The sequence below is a fragment of the Rhinolophus ferrumequinum genome, chromosome 5 (genome assembly GCF_004115265.2).
Source record: "Rhinolophus ferrumequinum isolate MPI-CBG mRhiFer1 chromosome 5, mRhiFer1_v1.p, whole genome shotgun sequence".
Lineage (NCBI taxonomy): Eukaryota > Metazoa > Chordata > Mammalia > Chiroptera > Rhinolophidae > Rhinolophus > Rhinolophus ferrumequinum.
Genome location: NC_046288.1, coordinates 46,169,302 through 46,194,555, shown reverse-complemented (window position 1 = coordinate 46,194,555; position 25,254 = coordinate 46,169,302). Strand labels below are relative to the sequence as shown.

The 25,254-nt window shown below is 33.0% G+C and overlaps 1 protein-coding gene across 2 annotated transcripts in view; it reads right to left on the bottom strand.

Moving 5' to 3' along the window:
- Positions 1 to 25,254, bottom strand: part of GRID2 (glutamate ionotropic receptor delta type subunit 2) — a 1,348,544-nt gene that overhangs the window by 529,103 nt on the left and 794,187 nt on the right. For both annotated transcript variants that reach the window (XM_033106341.1, XM_033106342.1), the window contains exon 5: positions 3,454 to 3,507. In XM_033106341.1, coding sequence (XP_032962232.1) covers positions 3,454 to 3,507 — 54 coding nt within the window. The remainder of the gene's footprint in view (positions 1 to 3,453; positions 3,508 to 25,254) is intronic.

Genomic DNA, 25,254 nt, shown 5'->3' with positions numbered 1-25,254 from the left:
CCTGAAGGAATGACAATGCTTACATGGAAAGGCTGTTCTAAGGTGAAGCCACTAATTGTAGAGAGAAGACAAATACCATTACCAACTACTAACATATGATTGATTACACCATATGAGCTGGCATAGCCTCTCATTATTATAGCACACGTAATGCAAATGAAAAAAGTATATATTGTTTTCAACTTTCTACATCAATTTGTATCATAATGCACAATGCCAACTTTGATTTATAGTCTCTCTCTAAAAAAATTATTGATGCAGTAAGATTAAATACATGTTTGAAACCCATTTTAAAATTAGCAATAAAATAGTAGCTACACAAACCAAACTAAGCAGATTCATGTTTTCTACATTCAGTCAAAATGGACATTTTCATGTTAGATTTTTTTTTTTGCTGTTGTTACTTTTAGAGTTTATTAGCTTCCTAGATATTTGGAGAAATCCATGCTTTTTCTTTTATGGAAACTAGGGTAAATTATAATTTATCCATTATAAATTTGTATACACAATCCTGTAAATGAAGTGAAGGTAGTGAGAGTCAAGTTTTATGAGGTATATTTCAAAGAGACTGAGGTGGCTGAATACAATTATGTGGAAGCAAGAGTGTTGAGTGCAGATACACTGACAATTTTTTTTTCTTTTTTTTAGGGATGAAAATACAGAAAACATGCTTATACTGAGTTTTAACCTAGTTTAGATAAAAAATAATAACCAATACATACAATGTGGGCTATGAATATCAGTTTTTTCCAAAACTAGGTGGTACTGACCTCCTCCAAAGAAATGACATCTCTATTCAAGGACTAGTAAAAAGATTTATGGGTAAAAAGGAGATAAGCGTTTCAGTAATAGTAAATGGAAGTTATAAATAGTTATGGCACCTTACCATAGAAAACCCAAATGTAAAGGAGGAGAAAAAAAAAGTCAAGGTCTTCTAATCTGTCTTCTATACTTCTAACATTTATTGAGTTATTTGCTGGTTAGATTGCTTGTTTGTGTAGATGTTTTATTTGCAAAATAGTGGCCCAAACTATGGAACACCCATTTAATAATAGCATTTTTCCTCCTAATAGTTTATGAAATAAAATTTAATAAGTTCAACAAAATGAGTCATAACATTTATGAAAATATAGTAAATTAGAAACTGCTGTTATTCTTTCCATGATATTCACCACCAACGAAATATATGCTAGTCCACTCAGTCAGACTTCCTCTATATAATATGAAGGAGAGATTTCTTCTACGGTACAAATTGACACATAAACTGTAGGGAGATGACCACTTGTGTTCTGGGGAGCTCTACGTGGTTCACACTTTTAAGATTCAGGTGTAGTTTTAGAAGTCCAATTGGTAATGGAAAAATAATTAATTCAGGGGTCCCTTTTGCAAACTTACCAAACAGAATAGAATAGAACGAGCATTTCAAATTATCTATTATAAGTATTAATTGGTTTGATTAATGTATCTCTAAGTAGGAAATAAATCACTTTTTCTTTGATTAATGTCTCCAAGTAGGAAATGGATCACTTTTTCTTTTCCTAGCCAATTCTATTGACACAAACAGGTAAAATGACTCCAACTTGTTTTACATCAGAAATCAGTGTTGTCTATTTCCCATCAGAAAGTAGGTATGATATAAAAAAAAGGACTTAGGAGGATTCTCTATTTCAAAAAATAGTTAATCTAGAAAATAAACTAAAGACAATACCTAGTAGGATAAATGACTCTCATAAGATAAAAGTGAGGTGGCAGAAATTTCAAAAATACAATCTGTAAGGAGAATTATTTAAAAAAATAAAAGAAAGAACAACACAAAGCAAAACAACCAAAGCTTTAGACTGAAAAAGACTCTTTTAAATCCCATTATCACCACATAATAGTTGTGTGATATTTCACAAATTGTTTAATTTCTTTGAACCTTAGATTCCTTGCAGGAAAATAAAAATAAAACTTTCTAATTTGAAAAGTTATCCTGAATGTTTGCTAAGTTTCCCTTTCCCTCCCCTCTATCCAGAGATTTAGTCATTCCAGATGGAAATTGAGAGGTATTAGAAAATTAGAAAGTATCAAAACTTCATTGAAAAGCAGATCTCACACATACACATCATCTGTGGAGATCTCGGAGAAACACATCTTGATTGGCAGTACAAAATATAATGACAAATCACGCAGAACTAAAATTTGGCTGACCAAAAACAGGCATGCAAGATATTTCCAGTGTCTTTTCACTGAGCTAAAAAGAATCATCCCATCAATGAAGCTTGGTATAGGAAAAACAACTTGAAACTTGGAATCATTTTCATTTTTCTATGTAAAGAGAGGCAAATCATTTACCCTCTATGAACCTCATTCCCTTAGTACCTCATAAAATGATGTTTAGTACTCAAAAAAATAATGTCTGAGAAAGTGATCTCTGAACTTGAATGCACTATGATCATTATTGCAGTACTATTTATATAGTGTCGCTTGCTAAACACTATGCTAACAGTGTTAGATAATATCTCATTTAAGTTTTATTATGAACTTGTAAAGTAAATGTTAATACAGTTACTGTAAAAATGAAAAGTCTGAGGAACAGGATCATTATATTATATATCCAAAATAATACAGCTAACTAATTTTATAGCCAGACTTGCTGACTACAAAACCAGAATTCTTACCCCAAATACTATTTTTTTCCCTGAATCAAAACTTACCATTCTATAATTCAATATTTAGTACCTATTGATAAATGATACGTTATTTATAATCATAAGTAATGATTGAATACTAGGTATTTTGGAGACAAATATATGTGATCTCATTATTTGTCCATGACTGATTTTCTCATTGTACTTTCCGATTCTGATTGGCAGGTATGAATGGAAAACTTATTTCACAAGGTTCTCATATTGTAATGTATTTTAAATCTTATGCATTGTCTTTACAAAAGTCAAAAAACTTTCACAAGGAAATGGACAAGTTGATGGATTTTAAACTGTTTTATTCCTTTATGAAAAGAAAAAAAAGCTGTTGTTGTTTATTCATATTCATATGCTGAGCTACTTAAGAGGGGGTTGGATATAAAAAGTTCTAGAAACAACATTAAAATACAAATGGAGCACAAGCACTCCACTGGGAAGAATTCACTTTGCTTACAAAGAAGAACTGTACTTTTTATAAAGAAGATCTCCAGAAGCAGACAGTGTGTTCCAACGGAAAATGCTAAAAGATACTCAGTGGGGAAGATGTTCTCCATTTATTTCATTCATACAAAACCCTTTACAATTTAAAACAAACAAACAAACAAACAAAAACTCTTTATTCTATTTTTATGTAATAGCGTCCACTCGGTAAGCTGAACATTTATTTTGTGTTCCATTTCCTCTTAGAAACCCAAGGCCAAAGGAAATGCTGTGACTATACATATACAAACAGGACCTAGAGTAAACAATATGGTTTAATTGGCTTTACCTCATTTATAATGATCCAGTGACAATCAAAAGCAACCAAATTAGTCTCCACAACCTAGAATAGAAAAAAGAAAGAAAAACAGCTATCAGTCAGCATTAATTATGGAAAACAAACCAAACTAAATGGATATACTTTGCAAATGGCAAAAAAAAAAAAAAAAAAAAAAAAGAATCACATGTTAAAAAAAGTCTTTGTTATTCAATTAAAGATAGTAAAACACTAAAGAAGCAAGCATTTGTGTTTGATGTGTAGAGGCATTTTAGACTTGCTAATTAAGTAAGAAAATATCATTGATCAAAAGCCTAGAAAAACATAGTTTTCAACTAAAACAAATGTGTATATATGTGTGTGTGTGTGTGTGTGTGTGTGTGTGTGTATAGATATACATATATATAATGTATTGTGACTTAACTGAAAGTGGAGTTCAAATCACATTTGCTCTTCCAAATAAACTTTGATGGCTTATTATTGCTACTATTTGATGAAGTAAACTGCTCTGTATTCTGAAAAGCTTTGTGCATGTGTATTGTAAGGAGATCTATTTGTTAAATTATCTGAACTTAAAGACTAAAAGCAATAAACATTATATTAAGTTATAGGTGGGTAATATCAATAGCTTTCAAACTGTTAATAACATTAAAAGAAATAAAACTTATGCTAAAGGAAAAGCAAACAATACGTATGTAACAATCTTGGCTGACTAACTTTGGATGAATTGATTCCAAATGATCCTTGGCTTGGACAAAAAAAGTAAGCCGTGTGTGTGTGTGTGTGTGTGTGTGTGTGTGTGTGTGTGTGTGTGTAGTAAAGGCAGTTTTTGTATGAAAGTTTCCATTCTATCCAGTCTTATCATACATATTCTAAAACATGTTTTAACAATTCATGTCATGGGACGTATAGGCATATAATAGGCAAGACTGTTTTGTAGGATATTATTCTGTTATTTTCAGCAACAATACACAAAGATTGGGTTTTACATGACTATGCTTTCTAATAAATAGCAAGGATTTGTTATACATTATACATTGTGAATTACATTTTGGTGTTTATTCTTTGTTCTCCTGAGATAACTACTAAAAGAAGCATTGAATTATAAGAAATAAAATTGGAAATATATTTATTATGTGATCCAATGCTTTCTCAAAGTATAAAATTATTTGCAAAATCTTTGGTTGCTTAGAATTTTGGTATAAATTATATGTGATTTGGTCCCTACAATCTTCCTGAGGTGTACAGATAATATATTATTGTAGAAGTGAGACTATTTATCTATTCTAAGTTATATCATTATTATTTTTTGGAAATACACACATGTCCCACTTATACATGAAATATAATGTAGAAAATATGACCCATGGCAGGCAGTTTTCAGTTTTAACTAAAAAAATAAAATCACTATACTAGTAATTGCAGCCCTTATTTCTAATTTTAAAATTATTTTTCTTTAATTGTCTTAGTGACAAATCATCAGTAATTTATTAGCAATAAACAATATTAGAAAATAAATGGGAATTCCGTACGAAATTAAAAGAATATAAACCAAAGACTCAAATATAAGGAAAGTAGTTCTCTGGATAAAATGGAGAGATATCAGTTATAGATGGGTAAAAAATGACTAAGTATGAAAATGGGAAGAATTCAGAGAAGAGAGAAGTGAGATCCAAGATATAGATTGAAAGTACTTGTGAAACACTATTAGTAGTTGAGTGAAGATATGACTCAATTTATTTAAAATTTTTCCATTTAGGTAATCTGTACCATGTGGCTAGATTAAGCAAAATTCAGGCTAGGAGAACTCTGAATTAATGCGTAGAACTCAAGTGAAAAGTTATCTTATGCAACAGCATTTACGGAATAAGTAGAAGATAAGAGTTACAATGGAAACTGATTGATAATTTGTCTGGACCAGGAAAGTTACTCATCTTTCACACTGTCCGGAAACAAACTTTCAGGTTTATTTCTAAATCTTTTGTTTTAGTAAGAGAGACACAAATATCTCATCAAACGCCGTGATTCTACTCATCCTACCACCGTCCTTTGCTGAGGGTCGACAGAGAAATAACCTCTCACTCTTGTCTTGGTTTTACTCATGAGTACTAAATTATGACACATCTATTAATAGCAGTATAAATTTGAAACAAGAAAAAAATTATTAGCACATTACTGTAGTAAAGAAATAAATCACTTATCACAATAGCTCAAGTTCATGGAACAGACCCCACTCCACTACTTCCTGATAAAGTATTGCACTAACCCTGAAATAACCCTTTGTTCTGTTGAGACATTATTGCATTTTGGGTCTACTTGTTAGAATAATTTAGCCTATGTTACCTAATGCAATTATTTTTTATTCATCTCAGATATGCACTTTTTCTAACCTTAATAAATTTTAATAAACATACTCATTAAGGCAATTTTAAATGATGTGATTTTATAAAGGCATGATTTTGAAACCATGCAATATCTGTTGGCCTTTTCATGAATATTGAATATTCAGGACTTTTTTTACGAGCCTATGTGTTAGTCTGACACTATAAGAACCTTTGACGATTTTTTATTGCTATGTTGTACACAGAAATGTAATGGTTCTGTTCATTATCTAAGGAACAATTCACTAAAAGAGGAAAATAATTTCCTTAGGTCTAGGTTAACATCTTCATACATAACCAATGAGCTGGCATGAGTTTTTGAATTTTTATAATTGAATGCTACTAAAAGTGAGCTATGTGAAAAAGTCATTAATTAAAAAGGTAACTGGTATCTGTAATGAAAGGAGCATTTAGTAAAGGTCATAAAAAGATGACCTTTTTTTATGGGAGTTCAACAGCTTACACCTTGGAAACCCAGTAGGTTTTGAGTTCCTTCACTTAAATGACTAATACAGATACAGGAGTACATCTGATATATATATATCAAAAGATGGAGTTAATCAAATGAATGCTAGCTTCATTCATTGTATTATAATTTTAATACAGTTTTTTCCTTTCTTAGAATGTGTATACATTTTTTTGGCACCCTCTGTATATAAAATGTACTGCTGGTTATATATTATATAAAATGTACTGTTGGATATATGTGTATATATATCAGAGTTGCAAAATTACATTAGAGTTAAAAGATAAGATATGAAAAGAGTAAAATGTTTACTCTTTTCACATCTTATCAAATTGAGCTAATATAATGAACATTCATATGAGAGACTTATTTACACAAAAAAGGAATTCACAACTACTTGTGTAGATAACAAAGGCCAACTATGGTAAATCCCAAATCAATTCAAATGATGATGTTTATATGTTTTAGTAATATTACTTCCTTTGCACTTGACACACTTCAGCCTAAGTAATGCTATATCTACCTAGTGGTGTTACTAACTTGAAGAACTAAATTATTTCTGGATAAAGGATTAAGAAGCGATTGTAAAACACCCTAATATTTTTTAAACCATATATTTACTTCCACAGTTACGTTAGAGCTCAAAGAGGGAAAACTGTTTCCTTTCCCCATCTTCCTTACCTGAGTCACTCTCCTATTTCAGCAGTAAACATATTTGAGGCCAATGAAAAAGATTAAACAATTTTAAAATTTCCTGTTTTTCACTGGGAACCTATTTTATATCTAAGCACATCATTGTTATAGTTGTTTGGTCTCATTCTGTGGATTCTTATAAATGTCTAGCAAGTTAGTACACGGTAACTACACTTTTTAACCGAAATTTCAAAAAAAAAACTTTAGGTTTCTATGAAACATTGAAGGTCCCAATATATCTATTTATGATAATGATGAGAAACACTGCCCAAAAGATCACATTATGCTTTGGCTATCAAAAGCAAGTAGGGGCCATCAAAAGGAAGTAGCAAGTCAGTTAGAAAAAATACTATCCAGAGGGGACTCTAGTATATTTGGTTATCAAAATAATAGAAAGAAAGGAAGAATGGCCTTTCGTTGGCAATGTGTTTCTCTCCCTCTTATCCCCTCTTCTCTCTTATTATATGTGTGTACTTCAGTAATACAAATGGAGTGTGCATGTTCACAGAATTGCTACCAATTATTACTATATCGCTATATAGTAACATAGTTACAACGAGTGAGACTACCCACCTCCGAAGAAGCTGAGTTTACTTTAAGGGAATAGAGCAAAAAAGGGGGGAAAAATCAAGTCCTGTCAGGAAGACAAGCGATGAGTAAGGACAGACCATCTGTCACTGGCAGGAACTTTAGAACTTCTGAATCTTTAGAAAAGCCTGACAATTTATCACCATGTCTTCAGTCATTTGTTCTCAAATCTTTAGATGTGCTAAATATAAGACAATCCGAAGCAAAGAAACTGCCAGAGCGTGTATCTCACTGGTAATAAATGTGGAACAGTTCCTGTGCACAGAGAGGACAATTTAATTGACTAAACAATAACAGCAACATGCTGCTTTTCTCTCAACCTTGTGGCTTAACTACATTAAGCTTGCTCCCTATGCATGATGTAGTAAATATTACACATGTATGCAAAGGGTTCCAGTGCTCTGTGCACCTGCAGGAGCAATGATATCAGGTGTTTGCTTCCTTTTCCTGCTCATTCCAAATGGCCAGGTGGAAACCTGTAACTCTTCCCTGGGGAAGGACACTGGCAGTTATTCCGAAGCAAGTAGCCGGAGAAATATTAGAGGCTACTCCCTTCAGTGCTCCTCGTCTATAGCAATACTATGGCTCATGGCAGCATATTTAGAACTGTATTCTTTGGGACACCACTGCTGCTAAACTTTGTAAGCATTCTGTAGCCAAATCGATTTGAAAGTGTCAGGTTAAACAAAGTTAAATAGATGTCAGTAGTGCATTACTCTTCAACATCAATATCGAAATATAACTGACTTAAAAGTAATATTAATATGTAATATTATTTCATATATTATTTTGGGACATATGGCTTCAGACTTATGACCATGAGCTCTAAAGTCAGAGAGACCATGCCTCTGTTTTCTTACAGTGTGACTTTGAAAAATTCCCAACCCTGTAAGCCTCAGTTTCCTCACTTGTCACTAGAATAATGATCGTGCCTACGTAACAGAATCACAGTGAACATTAAATGTGATGCTGGCACATTGTAAATTCTCCATAAATACCAACTCCTCATTTTAATAAATGTGCTTTATGGAACTCCAGGAGAAGATACTTGAAATGTAGCATATTCCAAATGGATCTGATCATGAAAATCATTTCTCCTATTACAAATCTCCTGAGATCGGTACCTTTTAAGAAATGTAGAATAGAGTCAAAGTTAATTTAGCCACACATTTCTAAAAATTCTAGCATCTTATTGAAGCACCACAAGGAGTTTTGTAATTTTAAAATCATGGTCTGAACAATAATCCTACAAAGTGCAACTAACAGAAGAAATTTTTCACAAAACAAAGACAAATACAAAAACAAAAGTTTAGTTACCATATGTTATGTAAAAACCCAAATGCATATGTAAAAGTTCTGACCAAACAGTGATACTTGTTCTTCTTTCCTTTTACTCTTTCCTCTCCCTTTCTAATAAAACAAAATAAGTAAAAGCACAACAAAACCACTGTACTCTTCTCCAATAAAGTACAGAAAGGGAGTATATCATGTATAAAATTTATAAGACATAGATTTTTAGCAAGGGATTCATCGATTTACAGTACAAACTCTACACCCAGTTGCTTGAGTGTCCTATTTTGGCTAAACTGTACTACCACAGAGTTCTGTTAAAATAGCTAATGCAATTAAATACAAATTTCTGAAATGCAGAGTGATGATACAATATTCCAGCCTTCCTAAGGTACAGTAAAGATCATGTGAGTTGGGATTCATTTCCATTGACTGAGGGCTTTTTTTTTGTTTGTTTAGCTTGTTTTGTTTTCAGTTTTCTTCTCAATAGAAGAACTGAAGCCACCGTATAAAGAGAAACAAGTTTTTTTTTGTGTAGATTCCATTTGTAAATCCCAAGTAAATCCAGCAGATGGCACCAGTAATCGTTCACGCTGACTGATACTGGGCAGCACCAGGGATAGTCTGAAACAACTGTCTTGTTTGCATTTCCCCTTGAGCTCAGCATGGATCCCCAACTCTCTTCTGTTCTTATCCAAGCAGCCACTATCTGCCATCCCACTCTGTGCTTTTTGCTTTAGAATCTCTGCTCTGATCTTCCAGCTGGAAGACCACACATACACTTGTATCCAAATCCTCTTGCCACTACTGCCAAAGTTATTTCATAAACGGATATGCTAGAATTATTGTTGCTGCTGTGCTATTGGGTCTTCCCACACCCCCTGGGAGATGGAAATATGCCACCGCTGAGATTTGGCCAATAGTATGCAACCTGCTGTGCTTCTTAATGTGGAAAGATGGGCACTAATACAAGCAAATAGAGAATCTGTGTTCATCCTAGGGCATGGACCCACCTTCCCTCATCCTGTTATTGAACAGAGATTGAACAGTGATTAAAGTGAATTCAGGGTTTCAATACTTTGCCTGATGAGTATATAAATAAAGATTTGACAATGATTTCCAGTGCAGGGGAACGCTGTGTCACTGTTTTAATTGTTTGTGTTTTTCTGCTTGTCACATGGGTGCTTTTAGATGCCGGTTGTAATGATTAAAGGAGCATTATCCCAAAGCAATCAGGAAAAACAGTGCTTGTTGAAGGATCACTCATTCCATGCCTTGCCTGTTTTATTGTATTCTAACATGCTAAACTTTTTGTACAATGGGATATTACATTAAAATATGTATTTTATTTTATTTATTTTTTAATAGGTAAATAATGCTTGGCAGAGTAAATTCATTAGTAAGTATAACTGCCAGATAAATATGAGTTCTTACTTAGATTTTGATCAGGGCTTAACATCATGATTTGGGGACACACTAGCACTTAGTTGCTAGGATTTATGAAATAGGCTTTCTTGCTATCTTAACAGCAAATATAGAAGGGAAAAAAAAGCTTCTTATAGAGATGTCTACTGATCACATCAAAATGCAACATACAAGCCCTTCACAACTGTGAACTTTCAGGCTTTTGCTTTGTTCCTTTCAATCTCTTCTCTGTCCTCTTTCCTTGGCAAAGTGTTTCTCAAAATTCAAAGACTGAAGCAAATGTCAAATCCTTTTCCCACTCCTACCTCCCTAACCGCAGGCAGTATTGTCCCGACTCTTAGGCTTGTCTAACACACTGAACAAACTTTTATTTCAGCTCTAATGAAAACGTGTGCAGCTATGTAATTGGCTGTGAGAGCCATGTTGTGTTTTCTACCTCCCTTCTTTCCTCTGCTTCCGCTGGATTGGCTTTTGTGCTGGTCCTTGAGTGTAGTCCCACCCCTGCCTTTCCTTTGCATTCTGAATTGCTCTTCCACCAGGGACATGCACTGAGGCCCCTCCTTCATTTCATTTAGTTCTCTGCATAAATGTCACTCCATCAGGCATGACTACTTGCTCCCCCTATGCTCTTATCCACAAGACACAAACACACACTGTTTCTTTCTGTACGCTAGGATATATGTTTCATAGAAAAATAATTCCTTTTTGATCACTAATCTGTACTCTTAAAATAATCAGTGACATAGGGTTTTAGTAAAATTTATAGGGGGTTAATAAAATTTGCCAGGCACAGGCAAATTTTCACTAAATGTTGTTTGTAGAAAAAAAAAAATGACTATATAGCCCCGACAAATGTTTGTACATCTGTGTATATCCCTTCTTCACCTAGGACTAAAGCATTCGATAAACTTGTATTGAAAGGAAGCTATTGGATGGAATTCTATTTTTAAAAATGAAATAATCAGAAAATGACTCAATCACATTTTCTAAGCTGAGGAGATCTTGATTATTTATGTGGTAATAAAGTATATAAATAGCATATTCAAAATCTCCAAAATCAAATACCTCAGAATTTGGAGGCTATGTGGTAGTAGAGAAAGAACACAAAATTTAAATAACTGGGCTTATATTCAAATGTCAGATCTCTTTATTGATGGTCACATATGGTGCTTACTCTGAGTCTCAGTTCCCTGATTGCTTGAATAATGCTTTTTTCACAGGTGTATAGGAGGATTAAAATGAATGCATCTAAAGCGCCTGTAACATTTCAAGTGTTTAAAAACGCTACTCTTTTCTCTGTTAACCCTCTTTATTCAGGTTGCTGCAGTATCTTTGACAGTACTCATAAATGACTATGAGTACATCTTTTTAATTCAGTACATGCTTATTAAATTCTATCTACAGTATATTGATAAGAATAATAAAAGCTAATATTTATTGAGTGCTTATTTGTGCCAGGTACTAAGTGCTTTTATATATATAACTTATTTAATGCTCACGATAACCTCACTATGTGAGTGCTACATTTATGTCTACCTTATATATAAAGAAACTGAAGTAACTCACCCAAATCATAAAGCCAGGGATAGGATCCAGAATCAAGAACTACTAAACATCCTTCCTACATAATATCTCATAGCTCTCTTTCTTCAAGTTTCATAAACTATTATGCTTTCTTCAGATTTAAAAAAATTACAGTTAAACTGAATATTGCAGAACATTGTGTGGTGTACACTGGAATTCTATGTACTTAAACTCTATCATGTAACTTATTTGTGTCTATTATATACCTCTAAAATAGAAAGAGAATGAACCATTAAAGAATTTGAGAAATGCAGGTAATTTCATCCACCATTCTACTCCATGACCATTTGTCTTGAAGTGGTGTAAGAAAATTTGCTTTGCTTTTATAGTGAGTCTTAGTTCTCATATTCTTTTCAGAATGTGAGCAACTTATTAACTTATTAAACTATACTGATTAACTTATTAAACATTTATATATGTATATAAAGTGTGCAGCTGATGCTTAACCAGAGAAATAGTTATCAGTTCCTGCTCTCTCATCAAAACAAAATGTTTGATCATCACCATAGGACAAAAGGCTAAGAGCTTCTAGAAGAGAAAATGGATAATGATTCTAAGGTATGTTAGCAATAAAGCAATTAGCATCTAGTTTCTATAGTTAGTATGTTAATCAGTTTACTACTGTTCTTTGTATAACTTGGTCATATTCTGGGTTATAAATAGCCCATCTTTGATGAAGCCACTATGAAAACTGATTATTACTCACTAAAAGACATTCTTAGTTCAATAATTCTGTTATTTCTGGACTTTCCCAATATTTCACTGGAACTCTGCTTTCTAAAATATCAACAGTGAAAAAAAAAAAATAAAAAAAAAAATAAAATATCAACAGTGGTATAAAATGTTGATGATTCTAGAATAAAAAGACTTCACAGGAGGATAAAGTATTCAAAAGTTATTATTAGTTTTGATACACAAAGTATCCAAAAGAAAAATAAAGAATGCAAAAATGTGAACTTCTATGACCGTATTCCAAAAGTAATTGTGTTGGTCATTCTCAAGGTATTTAAGCTTATTGAAGATATTATCCTTGAACATTTTACAGAATCAAAACAAGATCTTCAAGTTTTCTAATGTTTCTAAATTTCTTTTATAGATTCTTCCATAAAAAAGTAATAATAATAATAATACCTTGTGGACTACTGTAAAAAATATTTTCAATGATGTTTGACTTAACAGCTTGGACACTTCCCAGAATTCCAGGCAATTGACTCTCCCGTCTGTGCTATCTTACTATAGTAAAATATAAACCATCTTTTTCTTACCACTGACAAATCACCTTATGGTGTCAGAACTGTGTTTAGTAACAAAATATCAGTTGAAAGTGAGGCACCAACTGCTAACTGCTCAAACAAAATGTCATTTGTGGAACAGTACTACGGAGTTTGACAAAGGAACCTGTGCTATGATCATATAAGAATATTTGGTCATCTGACACATTTTACAGTTTTTGTTGATCTTAAACCTCTTGATATATTTTTTAAAGTCTTATTTTTTTTTAATTTATATGTATGCTTATCAGTCAGTGTTTATAATTGCACAATTTCTACAAAATGACTAGAGTTACTCTGAATGCCATTTACGTATCTTATACTGTCCCATCTTTCCTAGAAATAGGTCATGCCACTGTGTAGTTTGGTGTCACTGCAAAATGATGGCTTCCAACCTTTAGTGGATACTTAATTCTAGTCAGTAATGCTTTTATCTGTTTTCTTCCCATTTTCCACGGCAGTGACATTCAATCTTGAACCTTCTCCACAGGCCCATTTTACTACCAAACTCCACAAGCAACTTTATTTCCTATTTAAACAAATAATGAATGAAAATCAGCAGGCAGAAATGATTTCAAGTCCTCACTTTACGGGCCCCTCTAAAATCAAAAACAAAGCAAAACACAATCCTTATTTGTATGATATTAGATAACATTTTTAGGCTATTACCTATGCGAATCAATGGTAAACATTTTAGTTCATTTAGGTCTCATAACAATCCTTTGAAGGCATTTGCTATTATAGTCCCTATTTTATAAATGAATACACATCTTCTCAACTTTATTCTTTCCCTCTGTTCACAGTAAAATAGGCACTATTCCTCCTAAAAGGGAGAGCTCTGGGTCCCTTTCTTTTTTCTTCCTAAGGAAGTCTGCAGCATCTACAGTCTCCAGTGCCTTCCACATCTCTCCATTTACCATGTATGGGACTCCACATTTCTTTCCTCCTAACACATGATCTCTCAAACAACTTCTACAGTCTTCTCAAATACTGTCTATGATTGTTTTCTCTTTTTTTGCACTGCCTATTCACATCTCCATCATTCTGACTTCTGTCCCCAACCTCCCTTCATCCCCTCCTCTGCATCCAGCTGGCCTCTACGTATCTTCCAGGACTCCTCTAAGAAGGATTCTATGATTACTATACTCTCCCACCATAAATTCCTTTTAGAAATGTGGCTATATATACAACCATCACTGAACATATCTAATTATATTTTATTTATCTACATTCTCCACCACACTAAAAGCTGCATGAGGAAAGGATGCTATTTTATCTATTTTTATATTCCCAACAACTAACTCTGGACGTGACTCATTATAGACATTAAATAAATATGTGAACTGGATGAAAACTATCATGTCGGAAGGTTACTCTGCCCCTTAGCCCCTCAGCCCATGTGAAATGGCTGCAACAGCAGGTATAAAAAGTTTCTAGCATACTGACTTGTCCCACCTCAAGAGCCTGTGTCTTTTATCTTCTCTGCCCGACAACTTTGTCCAGCTTATTTGGCCACCCGCAAACATAACCTAGAAGTGAGGGCATGTTAGCATCATAGGTGTGGTAACATCATCTCAACCAATGGGAATGGGGAGAAGTGGATAAATGATGCTCTACTCTCCTCACCCTCCAGTGTGGTGGTTCTGAGGTATATTCCACCGTTTCTCAGAAGATTTCCTGCAGGCCTCAGCTCCCTTTGCCCACATTTGTCCTCCATTCTTGGTAACACATTCTTGACTGGCTTTTCCCTTACTCTCTCTCATGCTCGTGCTTTTGGGGACCACCACCCTAATAAACCATCTGCACCTAAGTCCTTGTCTCAGGATCTGTACCAGTAACTCAAACTGAGTCAGCCTTCCTACACAAAACACACATTTTACTACACAGGAATAGAGAATTGTTTCTTTAGTTACAATAAAGAAATTCTTGAGAAGTAGAAACATTCTTGAGAAATTAAAATTATGCACAATCTGTTCATAGGAGTTATCTTTCTATAATAGACTGCTGAGACATTCTTATAATTCTAAAAAGCTCTGATGTCACTGTGTACAACGTATTTGAAGATTCTTTACATTGCTGATTCTTAATTTTAGCACAAATTATAATCACCTGGAGGGCTTTAAATATATATATGTTACAGTTGACATTCAACATTATTTTATATTAGTTTCAGGTGTATAACATGGAGGGCTTTTTAAATACAGATTGCTGGGCCCACCCCAATAGTTTCTGATTTTAAAGGTCTGTCATAAAGTCTGAGAGTTTATATTTTTAAAAAGTTTCCATGTTGTTGCAAATGGTAAGATTTCATTCTTTTTTTACATCAGAGTAATACTCCATTATATAAATGTACCACACTTTCTTTATCCCATTATCTATTGATGGGCATTTTGGTTGTTTCCATGTCTTGACTATTGTGAATAGCTCTGCATTTAGGATGTTTTGCATACCTGAAACTAATAATGATTAAGAAAAAAAGTATATACCATTTTACATGACTACAAGAACATAAAAAACACAATTGACTAGAAGAGACTATATAAGAACAGTATTTGTTAAATTATGGTGGCAAAATTGTGGATGCTTTTCCTCTGTTCTTAAATTTCCTAAAATAATGTTATGTAAGTTTGATAATACCACGCATGTTCTCTTTGCATTTGCTTTAGAAATATTGGCCTGTGTGGGTGAAAAACATTAAATATCTTCTATGAGAAAAAAAATAAAAAATGTTTCCAGTTGATGCCCATGTTGCAGATTTGGTGAATCATTTTGAGACCCACTACTTTATAAAAAGCTCTGCATGGGGATTGAGTACGATTACTTGGCATTGATTCTGTAGCCATTCAATTAATTTAACAAAACCATTCAACCTTTTTGAGCACCTTAAATATACTAGCCACAGTGCTAGGACTGGACTCTTTTCATTGAGCAAGGAAGACTTGGTCTTTGTTCTAAATGAGCTTTCAGCCTAGCTCCACTGAATGCTTATTAATGAAAAGTGTAAAAGAGCCTGCCAGTGTGCCTGTAATATTCTAGCAGAAATAACTAACGACATGCAGCTTTCCATAGGAGAAAAGACAAAAACCTGCTTTACAAAGTATGAAGTCATTTGAAGCCAGTTATTTATATATAGCTTCTTATTTGAAGTGAAATTCTTTACACACATCAAAATGTTGCTATTTATACACCAATCATTGCTGCACAAATCATACCTTTACACAAATTATTTTTATCACACAATTTTCCCTTTGTGGTGATGGATTATTATTTATAAGAATTAAATTTTGGGGATTGGCAAACATAAACATTATCTTGATTTTGCTATCATGTTTGTTTTATTTTTAATCCCCAAGTGATAAGGTCAGACTTGGCTACCAATGATATCTAGTCAGATAGGCTACCAATGATATCCTGAAACACTTCATTAGATTTGCCTGCTCTTTATTTTTTTATATGCCATTCCAGGTTCAACAGTAAGAGTTAGCCCTGCTAAGTTAAATAATGTGCGAAGGCTTGTTTTAACTAACCTGAGAAGACCAGGAGGAAAACAAAAACATATCTGAGTATTAGTGTATGTATTTCTGCTTTTCAGTCAATTTATTTTGAGAATTATTTTTTTAAAGGAATTATACAGTAGTACTAAGGTGTGCTTCTGTTACTACAGTTGAGGTCACAAATGCTACATGGCACAATAGTGGTTAATGATTCAAGGGGTCACGTGGGGATATGTGCCAGGACTCTCTTGGTTCATTTTAAAGAGTAGTTACATACTGATTTTGAATCTCCCATATGTTTCACAGTGTACTTAAATACTTAGCACTGAGTCACAGAAGAGTTTCATATTTAGCTTAATTTCACTGTTTACTCAAGTCAGAATACAAAAGTGAGACAGCAAAGAATGTCTATTAGATAACAATCCCCTGGTCTTCCTTAGACCCAAAGAGATGTACGCTAATGGCTGCATTTCTCAGGGCCACCATTTTCCTTTCTAGAGATATTTGAAAACAGTAAAAATGCAGGCTGTTGAAGCTTCAGAGGCTTCTTTCCCAGATGGCTTAATGATAGTGTATTAGAAATCTTTAAGAGTATTCTAATAGTACATATTCTTGTGAGAATTAAGGAAAAGGTCATAGTTGAAGTAACATTTTTGAATGATCACAATTGTTGAATTGGAATAATCTGGTTCATTTGTTTGATTGTTTAGTTTTGTTTCTTTTGTAGATGCATTGATATAACACAGAGTGTATGGCTTCGCTACTGACAAAGTCATTATTGTCTAATAAAGTAAGGGTCTACAGTAGTTTACTGTTCTTGTTCTTGTAGACACATTTCACTCTGACTTGCAGTATATTTACAATATGGGTAGCTCAGGATAGTTTTTCATATTCATAGAAAACTCCTTTCTTAAGATCTATTTATCCTTTGTCTTTTAGGTACAAAATCTAGAAAATCAAAGACCCACTGACTTGCATTTTACAGTATATGTTCTAAGCAATTCCTTGAAGTGCCATTCAAGTGTCTAATTTAATAATTTAAAATATAATGTATCCAATAGAGAAGGCCGACTATTATATTTTGAAAGATAGTTTGACCCATGATAAGATTTATTTTTATTTTTCAAGTTAAGTGAAATAATTTTTAAGTGGATCTTTTTCTGGTTGGATGAGTTATTTTGTTAAAAAGCAAAATGCTAGCAAAGTTATAGATTCATGTACTGTGTAGGTAAATTACTATTCTTCTCTTCAAAATCTTGGTTTTATCTATAAGATACTCGTCCCATGAAAAACAACTGAACATTATTGCATTACTACTGGGTCTTCAAATGCAGCATGTAAAGGGCAGAATACAGATGTTACAGAGAGATTGGGAAAGTATAAAAAGAATGCTGAATGGTTTGCAGAAATGGATAGAGGACATTTTTGAGTATAATGAGCAATTTTAGGTTGGCATTTTCCAGAACATATTTGAGAGATAAACTTTCTTTGAAATATAATTGATAAATAAAATATACTTTAAATGAACTTTGAATAAATGATGGAAAGCTGAGATTGATACTTCAATGGAAATACTTACATATCCTTGACACAAATAATTAATATGCCAGGGCAGATTGGGTTTAGATAACAATAGTTGGGGACACACAGAGGACAATTAGCTGGATACAACAAAAAGAAAAATCTAAATAATGTGTTTTACAGTTATTTTTAAAATAAGTTTTTCTAAAATAACCTTTATGATGAGAAATTGATGATTTATCACTAACATGTATAATTTATGATTTACAAAAACATTCATAATTATATTTAAAGAAAATTTGTTAAATTAAAAAGTACATATCATATAAAAATAATCATATGATTTTAGTTATATTCAACAAATTAATGTTTCCAATTCTAAAGGCCATAGTAAAAGAATTCCGCTCAACATTCTAGAAGTAGGCATGCACCTAAGAGGAAGATAGTTTGCTATTATACTTAGGATTCTGGTGTGCAAAGTGGAAAGAAGCAGATAAGCAGCATTTCTTACCAACTAATTCTTTAATAGAGCTGGATTCTTTCTAGGCATATTTGTGTCATAGAATAATACTGTTATGAGAAAACTCTTTATAAAGACTTTACATTCAACCTTGTTTTCTTAAAAGACAGAATAAAAGGCTCCATTTGAAAAAAAATGTATTATTTTATCGTAATTATCTTACATTTTATTTAGCATATTAGTTAAAAATGTATTTAACTATGTATTAGTTAAAAATACATAGCTAACAGTCTTTATTTTAAATTTTTGATACTTGGAGCTATACCATATCAATCTTAGTGCTAATAATGATCTCACTAAGATCATTTCCAGATAAATAGTCTTTAAATAATTTTGCAAATTTTCTGATTTTCCTTAATAAAAATTATATATATGTTCATATATATATATATATATTCATATATATGCATAGTGTATATATTTTATTTTTAAGTTATATTTTAACTTTCTTTTACTGAAACTAACTTTGTGAGAAAAGTTCTCAGCAAACTCAAAGAAAACTATTATGTCAATACTCGAAATATCTACATTACTGGGAAAATTCATCTCTTTAGCATTAAGTATGATTAAAGAAAGCAATTAAAAAAAACATTTTTAGTGGAAAACATGTTTTTAAATGCCAAGTAAAGGACATTTTTCGGGTTGAAATTTGGATATGATTTAAATCCTGGAACATCCCAAATAATTGTTTGTAATCCAAACTATGATGGAAATGGTCAGGTGTTTCACACAATGAGTAGGGCCATCCAATCTGCCTAATTTCTGAATGGAATTGAGAAGACAGTGAAGTTTGAATAAGGAATTAGTTTTTCCTTGAGAGTGGAATTAAGTCCTCTGTATTATCTGTGGCTATTCCAATTTATAGAAATAAATAGTGGCTTTTGAAATGCAGTTTAATAAAATACAGATATCTGTATTACATTCTAAAAATATCAAGGATATACACAACACATCCCTGTAAAGACATTAGAGTTTGTTGTTGTTTGTTGTTTTACTAAAAGCAAAACAGAAGTGCTAGACTATTCCCTTTCTTAAGACATTGTATTTTGGAGGACAAATTATGACATAAGGAGAATAAAACCATTGAAATCTCTAAACTATGTAAGTTTAAAATATAATTCAAAATATAGATACAAAGCCAGTTTGACAAATTTGGACTTTAGTAGTTGTAAATATGCTTATCGAAAGATAGCAGCAAAAATCACTGCCTAGACCGGTGTAATTCTCAGAGTTCAAGGAAAAAAACACATTGCTATATGAGGCGGCAAGAAAGTTGGTAGGCTTTCTATTCCATTAATCATTTTCAAAAGGTACTGCTTTTCAGCCACCAATAATGGAAATATTTACACAGGTTCTAATGATTGGCAATAAGTGGTAATATTAAAAAAAATCCCAAATAAAAAATTTAAAATCTGTACGATGCAAATTCTATGTATGTTAGCTATATTTGACTTCTTGTAACTAAATCAGAAGGGAAAAAATTGGAACAGAGGCAACAAGATCTCAGTCTAAATTTTTTCTTTAAGATTATATATATATATATATATATATACAAGATAGTATATATATAAGATAGTGTGTGTGTGTGTATATATATATATATATATATATATATATATATATATATATATACTTGAAGATATATGTATACATAACCAGTAGATATATGGGTAATTTGGTGCAGTGCCGAACAAAAACGTAAAGTGATTCAGAGCAAGTACCCATATTGAATGAAGTCAGAACCTCTCTGGATCCAGGAAAAAAATATTTACATGATTATGTTAATGATAAAACAGAATAAATTATAATATCTTAAAACTATATCGAGAGTGAAGGGTAACTTTGCATGAGATAACGTATATTAGCTCATTCCCATCTTCCATGTTAGTCTTTCAATAGATAATATCAGTATCTGAACAACCAGGGGAAAGCAGTGTAAACATTTTATCAAAAATATTTGGAAAATACCAGAAGTAGCTAAAACAGAACAAACTTTGGAGGTTTCCTCTACAACATGGGAAGAATGAGTAGGAAGAAGTGGGGAAGCAACTCCTGTTGTTCATTATTAGTTTTATAAATACTTAAAAAATGTTTATTGGGCACATGCAAAATTTAGATAAAAGTAAAATTTACTTTTAAAATTTAGTGTATAATTTTTGATTACATAATTATAAAAAGGAACTGTTCTTTAAAGGATTCTATATGAAAATAATCTAAGCAAAATATTTTTCTAAATATTTTTTGTTAAACTTTGCTCCAACTTCACATTAAAGTGTAATTACTATCTACAGTTTTAAAGCCTGTCTTTTCAAATTACCATATTTCATTTATGTTTATATTCCAAATCTTAAATATATCCCTGTTATGAAAGTAAAGCATTATCAGCTCCTCTGTTGCTGACCTTGTCATGTGTCTGTATTAAACTTTTAATTTCAGTGTTCATAGTCAATTAAAACTGTGATATCCTATAGAGAATGTTTATTATTTTCTTGCTGCTTTTATTATCTTCTTTGGCAACAATGACATTCCCCATAGTAGATGAAAGATCTTTGGGGAATGACTATTCTATCACAGGAGATCCTTTTGAAATTCATAGTGACTAAATGACAAACATATTTCTTACCACAGAGAGGGCTTTAATAAGAGAGCAAAACAGGCACTTTTGAAATTTCTCCTTGCAATCTCCTTCTACCTCTATATGGGGGCTTTGATTCAAAAAAATACAAAGGCATATCAAAATCTACTGACGTTAACAGGATACACTGATCGAGTGCATCTTTTCTTCAGGCATGATTTACTTACAATAATTATCTATGAATAGTTCCTTAATACTAAGTTGAATGAAAACTGGATTACTCATGGTAAAACTGTGTTGTTCTGGCACATTACAGTATCTGCAAACACGTCTCTGGGCGATCGGATATTCCTAGGAATTTGTTCAGCTCTAGGGACTTGAGAAATTTATGAAAATCGACCTGGGAGATTTTCTTTGAGAGAAAATATGGCTGACGTGCATGAATCCTGTTGGCTTTAAAGAAGAAGACCAGAATTATCACTTACATGAGGAAAGATAATGCATATCCAAAGTCAAAGCCAAAAAACTAGGGATCTCAGACTCTTGGCTGAATGTACAGGGGCACAGTCAGCAAATATGCGACTTAAGTAAAGCTTAGTGATGCTGTTCACCACTACCCTTTAAAAGTGTGAGCCAGAGTCAAGCAAAGCCACTCTAAATCATTTATTGGGTGCCTAAGATGTGCGAGGCTGATTTCATCGCTCTACTAGAACTCACCTTTTTTGTTCCTGACTAGCTATTTCTTTTAACGGTGACTCCCATCTGCCATGATTTTAACCCTTTTTTCTGCTATCCAAGTCATGATTCTTTTTCTTTCCATGAACACCTCTGTTGAACTTTTTACTGGGAAGTCGTCACTTCCGCTTTCACAGTTACTAAGCCTTTCCTAATCTTCCCTGGCATGTAAATGTAACGCACATCATCATTTTCACACTTATCATCTAAGTGTACGAACTGCAGCTCATGTCTTATATGAGAAGTGGTGCACTGGAATCTACATGCACTGTTCTGATTTTAAATTCTACCTCCATTACTTCCTGATCTAATGACTTTGAACACATTCTCAGCTAGCCTTTTTTTTTTTTTTTTTTTTAACAAACTGGGAATAATGTCAACTTCCCTGAGTGGTTACATGGTTTATGTCTCCTGTCCTGCTCAGTGCCTGACACATGACAGTATGAGACAAATGCCTGGTCCCTTTCCTTTTAATTTCTGGTAAATTATAAAATCCTGGGGGATAGAGAATTGCTTTACTTTACTGTGTACCCACTTCAGTGTCTGGCAGTAAAGTACCTCATGGGCACTTACTAAGTATTACTGGAATCAGTGTATCTGCTAGGTGTCATGAGGAATCCCTAACAGACCTTCTACTGTGTGCTCCCAGCAGCTACGGGGCCTCTACAGATATACTAGAGCAAACACATCACAAGGGAAAGATCTGCTAATCGAAGGTCAATACTATCGTTTTTTCAATATTCAGGAAAACATGTTTATGTCTTTAAAAAAGGGCAACAAAATCATTATTTGGATCCCACAATAAATTGTTTGGTATTATGTTCCATTTATAAATTCGACAGACACAGATCAAAGGGAAACACAAAACCATAACTGAAAAGTGCAAACATTATCCAGGGTTAGAGATTCTCCTTTCTTGATTCTCCCTAAGTGGAGGAACTCATTACCCAGTTTTCTTCTTGATAAATGGGAAATCTTTGGAAATTGAGATATTATGTATATATGCAGCTATTATATATCACAAGCAACTCACTTTCAGAAATTCATGGTTCTTTTTACAAAGCACTTAATTTTACCTTATTTTCCTCATTTCTCCTTTCAGTTTAATTGTGTTCAACTGATGAGTAGAAGAACCTATGAAATGTAGCAATTCACAGGGCTAGTGTAGTGCTCCTCACCTGGAGGGCTTAGCAAACACACATGGAAAGGCTCCACCCCCAGCCTTTCTGACTCAGCGGAGCTGAGGTGGGGTCCAAGAACTTGCATTATTAGCACTTTTCCAGTGACGCTGCTGCTGCCGAGAGGAAGGGACCACACTCTGACAATCACTTTAATACAAGATAAAGATAAAGACATAAACAAATCCTATTCTTTAGTGGGGGTAGAGTTTTTCTTACATTTTGGTAATGATTCTACAGTGTGAAACCATTTTTAAGGACAGGGGTGTCTAGGAGGAGAAACCTGGAGTTTCTGATAATTCAAATATTTGAAGACCCAGATTTAAGGAATCGTCTCCTCAGAATACTCAGACTAGAATAAACTGAAAAAATACTCCATCAAGAATATTTTAAGAACTGTTTTGACTTCTGATAACGTAGCATTAATTTCAAACTCCTGTCTCTTTTTACATAAATGGAGTACAGGGAAAGTTAAATTTGAAACTAATTAATAGTTGCCTAGATGTCAATTTTTAATTGCCTTCTAATTTGATCAGTTATACATTTGAATTGATAAAACAGTCTATTTTAAGGATAATAGAATATAGTTTGCCTGAGTAGGAATCTTTTCACACATAAAAATCACACATTTAGAGTTTTAAATTAGATTTTTTTAAGTTCTTGGGGTGTGCTATAGAGGCAAAACATCACTTGATATTTTCGGAAAAAAAGCTGTTAAAGTGATCTACACAATGAGTTCAATTAAAAAAATAGATTTTGACACTTTAAGAGGAACCTAAATAAGCCTACATGATGTGGTTTAATCAACCCATATTTTTTAAAGACCATATTATAGATATCAGACACACTATATCTTAAATACTGGAAATGTAAAGCTCACTTTCAACTTGAATGGAAAATGCTTTGCCATTTAAATTCTAAAATGACAGACTATTAAATCCTTTTTTATAAGCTGACTTCTTGATAATCTCATGGACTATCATATTTTATAAATATAGGCATACCTAGTTTTATTGCACTCCATTTTACTGCATTTTACATGTGCTGCATTTTTTAGAAATTGAAGGTAAGACATTCCACCCACAAAAATATTATGACTTGCTTTATTGCAATACTTGCTTTATTATGGTGGTCTGAATCTAAACCTGCAATATCTCTGAGGAGTGTCTTTACTGGAATTAATTATGTTCTTTCATATGTTATTTTCATTAACATGAACGAGAGTTTCTTAAAATATATTAACAAATCCATTCATTAATTCACCAGATATTCATTGAACATCTCTACATATATAGGCACTGTTCTAAGCACTGTATGTACAATGAAGGTTCAGGCAAATCCAAACCTCCTATATTAGTTTTCTGTTGCTGTCCTAACAAATTAGTACAGATTCAATGGCTTAAGCAACAAAAATCTTATAATTGTGTAGGTTAGAAATCCAACATATTTCTCACAACATTGAAATCAAGAAGTTGGTAGGGTGCTAGGGAGGATGTTTCCTTTTTCAGACTGTTGGTAAAATTCAGTTCCTTGTGGTTTTAGGACTGAGAGCCTCATTTCCTGGTGGCTGTCAGCTCCTTAGCCTGTGGCTTCCGTCTTCCATTTTCAAAGTCAGCAATGGCAAATCGAGTTTCTCTCTTGCTTTCCAACTTTCCTGTCTTTTCCTGTCTTATTTCTTTGACCCCACCAGGAAAGTTTATCTGCTTTTAAGGCCTCAAATGACTAGATTGGGGCCACACAAAAAATTGAGGATAATCTGCCTATCTCAATGTCTGTTTCCCTAATCACATCTGCAAAGTTCTCTCATGGAAGGTAATGTATTCACAGGATTAGTATGTGTACCTCTTGGGGAGATGGGAGACATTGTTCAGCTTACTATTCCTCATAAAATGTACATTCTGGTGGCAAAGTCAGATGATAAAAAATAAAGGTGAAAGTTCAAGTAATGGATTTTAGGCATCATACAGATGGCAATGGGCTTAATTAAAGAGAGAGAGTTAATAAAGAGACTTTTATCAGAGATGGGGATGGGGTCAAATAAACCATCAAAGGATGATAAAGTGCCCAGGGACCAGCAACAGTGGGAAGCTGT